The 6,362-nt window shown below is 40.4% G+C and overlaps 1 protein-coding gene across 1 annotated transcript; it reads left to right on the top strand.

Annotated features, from left to right (window-relative positions):
• Nucleotides 1–5,020: 5,020 nt before the first annotated feature.
• On the top strand, nt 5,021–5,899 carry LOC140396652 (probable G-protein coupled receptor 139). The gene has a single exon (XM_072485447.1). It carries the CDS (start codon nt 5,021–5,023, stop codon nt 5,897–5,899), a length of 879 nt encoding a protein of 292 aa, XP_072341548.1.
• Nucleotides 5,900–6,362: the final 463 nt, after the last annotated feature.

Below are 6,362 nucleotides of genomic sequence, written 5' to 3'. Positions count from 1 at the left end.
GGGATAAAATGTCACGTTGATTATAATGTAGTATAAGTAAATGTTATACATTTTGGCGGGGTGAATGGAAAAGTGGGTTATCATTTAAATGTTGAGGGAACCACAGAAGTTTGCAGTAGCGAAGACATTAATTTTTTTCACATAAGGATCAGGAACTTGATCCTAAACAGAAAGTAAGAAATTAGGAAGACAGATACAATGTTGATTCCAACACAAAGAGACATCGAGCTTAGACATGGGGAACTCCTGCTACAACCGTCTATGGTATTGTTACGGTGACATCCAGGGTTCCTGCAAATGGTTTCTCATGTTTGCGTTGTAATGTACTTGCATTTGATGGGGTTCGTAGAAGATGGCCTGAGCTGATTCCAAAAAGTAAAGGTTTTATCTTATCAGAATAGATTGGAAAAGGTGGACTCATACAACTTTCGAGGAATGGAAGCTGGTCTTACTCATTCACGTAAGATTCTGAGGGAGATTGGTCGGGTAGATATTTTAGGATATTATCACAACGGGATGAAGTTTCAAATGAGACGGGAACACAGCCAATTATTTCTGATTTGACGTGTAGCGGTGGGTGGGATTGCCAATGTATCAATGATGGAGTTTGAGGAATCCAATGTGTAAATAGGGTAATTGACAGTAGACTGCATAATACCACTCTGGCATGGAGAACGCTGGCCCGCCTGTGCTGCATTTGTGATGGTGGCTGAGAGGTTTAACTCCAAAATCGGTAAAATTACGCATGGATACTAATGTTTGGTGGACAATTACCATGTTCAGTCAATTCAACTTCAAGTCAACACTAATGAGCAATTATGTGGTATTGTCTTTCCAATTGAGAAGCAGAGCTAAATATAGTCCAGATCAAGCGGGAATTAACACAGCTGGCGAAATCTGATTATTCAAATACTTAAAAGAAATGCTGATTATTATTTTAACTTCAATGCCCAGTGGAGATTTTGCAGAGTATAAATTAAAAGGGATGTGAAAACATCTGCACACTGTTTAAGTCCGACAGATTTCCTGAAGTGCAACAGAGATCGAACGCACCTCAGAATAATGCATCTTCCCATTCAAATGGTCAATAAAATGTTCTATTTGGTCCTCGCCGTCGTTGGTGTTCCTGGTAAGTGAGAAAACCATTGAGATTTTGTGAATCTGTGTTTCAGCTTGTATCGGGTTTCAAATTGCTTAATACGCCACATGCTGAGTAATGTGCAACTTAATGATCTAGTGCTGAGTAACATTTAAATACTGGTGATCTTTTCCACATTGCCTGCATGGTTTAATTGTGTAACCGGCACGAAAAAAAGTAATCTGCCGACACAGTCTCGATCAATTATCAAGCGATCTTTTTTTGTTGCACAGTGGAGGGAGAGTGATAATATTGCCTTTTGGCAGACTATGTTAGATTGTCACTAACTGGAGCGAAGCTCCTGACCGTAGTGATCATGAATGAATTGCGTTATCTGCATTTTGTCTAACAAAACATATTCAAATCAGCATTTAATTAATTCAATCGCACAATCTCCATTGAAATCCTGGGCACAGAATCTACAGACAAAAGGCATCCGGTGATAATAAATGATATCTTACTACCTGAATAAAACGACAGTTATTTTATTTAATCCGCTCCCTCCAATTGTAGTCTCCCTCACAAGAGGAAACGTATTCCTGCTACAGGAACTTTGAAATGCCCATCAATATCGAAAAAATATAAACTAAAATAGTCCTGATGCTGCAAGACTAGACATGAAACATCAAACGGCTGAATATCGCAATGGATGTGGCAGCGTCTGTGAAGAGAGAAAAGTCTTAACGTTCCAGTTCCATATTATTGTCAGGATTAGAGATACATAGACATGTGATTGGTCTAAGTATGTTGAATAAAGGGGTTGGGGGGGGGGGGGAATCTTGTGCGGAATATAAGATTAGAGGTATATCGGGGGCAGAGTAGATGAACTGATACATACGTATTGGAACAGAAGATAAAGTTCGTGGTGATTATAATGTGTTAATGGCAGCAGATGGGATGTCCCTGACTGAAAGCAAAATATTAGAATATAATACAGACTGGAACGACGGGGGAAATACATCAAAATGAAAGATTGAATATACGTTCTGAAATTGTTTAACTCAATGTTGTGTCCCGAAAGTTGTAAACTGCGAAGCAGAAGACGAGTGATGTTCTGTCGTTAATGTTGGGCTTTACTGGAATACTGTAACATCGCCGAGGACAGCATTGCGATCACCAAAGGAAATCATACTGTATGCTCTCAAGATATTATGCCTATCAGAAATATCACCAGGCATTATTCAAAATTACATAGCAACTCGAAAATCTGTTCAAACTCCCCGCATGGCATGAATCCTTCATGCGAGAAATAACTCAAGTCAGTCTTCACTGTCATCTCTCAGTGGGGTGGAACACTTCTTGAATGCATTGTTTCAGAGATTGATTTCAGAGGCCCATGTTTTTGCAGTTTCTGTTATGACTGTCTGTAATCGGTACGAAAGGGCAGTTTGTTCTCTGTCGGTGGAAGATATTATGTAATACGTCTGGAAAGTGTAATTGGTTGAGATTATTCACTTTTTAATTGAATTTTGCCCATAAAGAGAAGGTTCCTAACAAATTAATTTATGTTAACATTCGCTGACTGATGTAATCTTATGTCGATCCTTTGAATCCTTACTCATTCTTTGGCTCAGTGAACTATCTGTAAAGACGTTGTGCTGCTGATGAATACTCTGCCCAGAACTATCATCACAAACTGCGACTTCTCCACACTTGAGTTTCATTACTTTGCTGTTACCAAGCATGGTAGGTTGCCAGTTATATCTATGGCATTACTGTAACGGATGAAATACCTCACTCAGAGTCTCTACCTCTGAACTCTGCAGCAATCGCTGTCCCCAGCTCTGTGAGTTAAATCCCTGCAAGGGGATATACAGCTGCAGAGGAACATATATATTGTTCTGTTAACATACGGAGATTTGTTCGGGACACGAAATAATAACAATAAACACAAGCCGAGAATGAAATAAAAATGTTCAACTGCTTCCATATGTAGCCAGTTCCAATGTATATTTCCCCATCATCCTATTTTATATCATTTCTCTTCACTTCTCCATTCGAGCACAGATCAAATTTTCCCTGTTTGTCCTTCTCCTATACACGACTCCTCATAGCTCATTTGAGGATCTAAACTAGAATTTGCATCCTAAATATTTCGAGCAGTGATATAAGGATGACATCCTAATGCTGACACCGACCCACTGGTGCGATACTGGATTTGCCGTCATTCAGCCGAGACCCTAAACCAACGTCTCATGTACCTGCTGGATGGATGAAAAATATCCAGTGTCGCAGTTCGAAAGAAGAGAAGCAGAGTTATCCCCAGGGTCCTCGTCGATATTTAATGATCTCCATCCTCACAATGGAAACTGATTATTTGACCATTATCACATTGTCGTTTCCGTGAGAGTAATGAGATTAATTTCCAGAGCGCACCGAGAGACCTACCGGGGAGGAGACGAATTGAGCGCCAAGATTGATTGCGGCGTTACACTGCCCGGGGAGAACGGGGGGCGGGACAACTGGCCACGGAAAGACCTATCATGGAGAGAATAGATCGAAACCCGGGAGCAGGCCATTCATTTCCCTGTAAAGTGCGGGGACAAGGCCCAGAGCAGATCAAGGAAAGTTTGAAAATAAAACGGTTCTTGCCATCGCAGGAAAGTCGTGAGTTCAATGGCTGATGAAGAATTTTGCTGAGGGACGGAGCCCGAAATGATGGTGAGCTTTTTCTGTTATTATACTTAAGTTAATTCTTCATATTTCAAGCATTATTGCTTCCATATGTCTGTCTATATATTGGAAAACATGTTTTAATATGGATGAGGTTTATTAGTATTGACCAATAAAAGAATAACATTTATCGTCGTGACTTACTATTCATAAAACTTATGCATTTCGGAAAGTTTTATTAATAGCGATATGGTTTGTTGTAGTTTGGGGATTGATTACTGCTTGGAAGGCAGTGAAGAATAAAATTGCAAACGTTAATTATTAACGGTGTTTATGAGATAAAGTGAAATGAACGGTTGTTGGTAGATTTCGGAGTTAGAGGATGGTTCAAAGTCATGTTGGGACATAGTTCCGGTGTACTCCCAGCAAAGAGAAACTTCACTCAAGTAATTCAATAGCTTATTGAATAACGCAATAGAGAGAAATTAAGTTCGATAAGAAAAAATAGGCTTATAGCAGACGTAAGAGGATAAAACGACAAAGAATCAGGCCGAATATGGACGTTTCTGAAAAGTTAAAAACCAAAACGCCAGAGGGTGATGAATCTGTGGAACTCTTTGCCGCAGAAGGCTGCGGAGGGCAAATCACTGAGTGTCTTTAAGAGAGAGATAGAGAGGTATAAGGGGATGATGGGTTGTGAGGAGAAGGCAGAAGAATGGGGATGAGAAAATATCAGCCACGGTTGAATGGCGGAGTATACTCGATGGGGCAAGTGGACTAATTCTGCTCATGTATCTTATGGTCTTAAATACGAAAGTCAGCGAGACAGTATGATAAATAAAAACTGCTAAATGAAAGGGATCTATAAGTTTTACATTGGCATCCAAATTGTAAACGGAGGAATAGGAAGTAATAGGGGAAATATTGTTATATACTTGGAGATAGACAACATAGTTCCCGTCAATGGATATTAAGCATTTCCTTTTACCAAGTAAGAAGGTGATTCACAAGTAACCAGTACTTCCCAATCTATCTACTTACAGGTGCTAGTGTTAGCAGTTTCACATTTTATATGTGAGTCTCTCTCTCTCCGCCGCTTTCCCCTCTCTCGCAGTTCAAGAAAGCTGTTTACCATTACCTTGTCAAGGGAAACTGGACGTTTACAATAAGCGCTGGCTTAATCAGACCACCCGAACATGGTGAAAGAATATGCAAAATAGATATTGTGTAATTTCTATGTTCTGTTTCCTTCTCTGCACAGTTAATTTAATGGCGATTCTGGTCCTGTTCCGGGAAAAGTGCGGCCTTTCCAGCTGCAGCACTCGCTACCTGTTGGCTATGGCATCCGGGGATCTGATGTTCATTATCATTGAGATCGTACTGTGGCAGTTACGTTTCTATTATTATCCACAGTGTTTCCTGAAATTGACCCCTGTGTGCAGTGTTGTCAGTGCCTTTCGAGAAGCAGCCGTTGACCTTTCTGTCTGGTTCACTGTCATGTTCACCTTTGATCGATTTGTAGCCATTTGTTCCCATAAGCTGAAAGCTACATATTGCACCAATAAAACTGCTGTTACAGTTCTTGCAACAACCACGATTCTTTTCTGTTTTAAAAATGTTCCCGTGTACTTTAAATTTGAACCTCGGAAAATAATCGACAATGTGCCATGGGGCTGTTATGTTAAAAAAGACTACATTACTGACCCTAGATGGCGGGGCTTTGCTGTATTTTCAATGGTGTTGACCCCAATGATCCCAATTACTTTAATTCTGATCCTCAACGCTCTGATATTCAGGCGCATATTAATGGGCAGTCGAGCTCGTAACTCATTCAAGGATCAGAACAAAGGAGATAAAGAGATTGACCCAGAGATCGAGAGCAGAAAAACGACTATTATTTTACTCTTCTCCATATCCATCAGCTTCGTAATACTGTGGTCATTGTACGTTTTATATTTGCTTAAAGTGATCAAGCCCCTTTTAGACGTTGCTGATCATTATACCTTTCTGTCAGTTGCGTATATGCTGCGGAATTTAAGCTGCTGCACAAACACTTTTATTTATGTGGTGGTTCAGCCCAAGTTCAGAGAAGAGTTGAAGAGAATGCTGAAATACCCGTTTACGTTAATTGCTTCATACCTTGACTAAAACAACAGTTTATAGCAGCCCTAATAATTAGTGTGTAAGAGACTGGAATGCGGTGCCTTTGGGAGCAGCAGTATGATTTTAAAAATCAGCTAAGAAGGAGCAAGGTGTGACCGGAGGAGGACTCGAATGAATGTGTCTGGAGAATTGAACATCTTTTGGAAGATGTCAGAGATACAGCGGAAGAGACAGAGATACGGTGGCAGGTGACAGAGACGGGTACTAGAGCTATACGGCTCAAATGAGGTCTGCCACGCAAATAGGAAGTCAGTGAAGGGCAAAAGTTGAATCTGATGTAAGCGGGCATAAAATGGTCATAAACTGAGTCACAGCGGCCCACATAAGGTCGGAAGTGTAAAGAGCAGAATAATGCTCTCCTCCACACTCACTGCTTTTATTCTCGCCACCTCACACCTACAGAGAAAAGATTGTTCCTCAACAAATCAAAACGTGGCATAAACTGAAA

The sequence above is a fragment of the Scyliorhinus torazame genome, chromosome 19 (assembly GCF_047496885.1).
Source record: "Scyliorhinus torazame isolate Kashiwa2021f chromosome 19, sScyTor2.1, whole genome shotgun sequence".
NCBI lineage: Eukaryota > Metazoa > Chordata > Chondrichthyes > Carcharhiniformes > Scyliorhinidae > Scyliorhinus > Scyliorhinus torazame.
The sequence above is the reverse complement of the archived record's forward strand: the minus strand, read 5'-3'. Positions and strand labels throughout refer to the sequence as shown.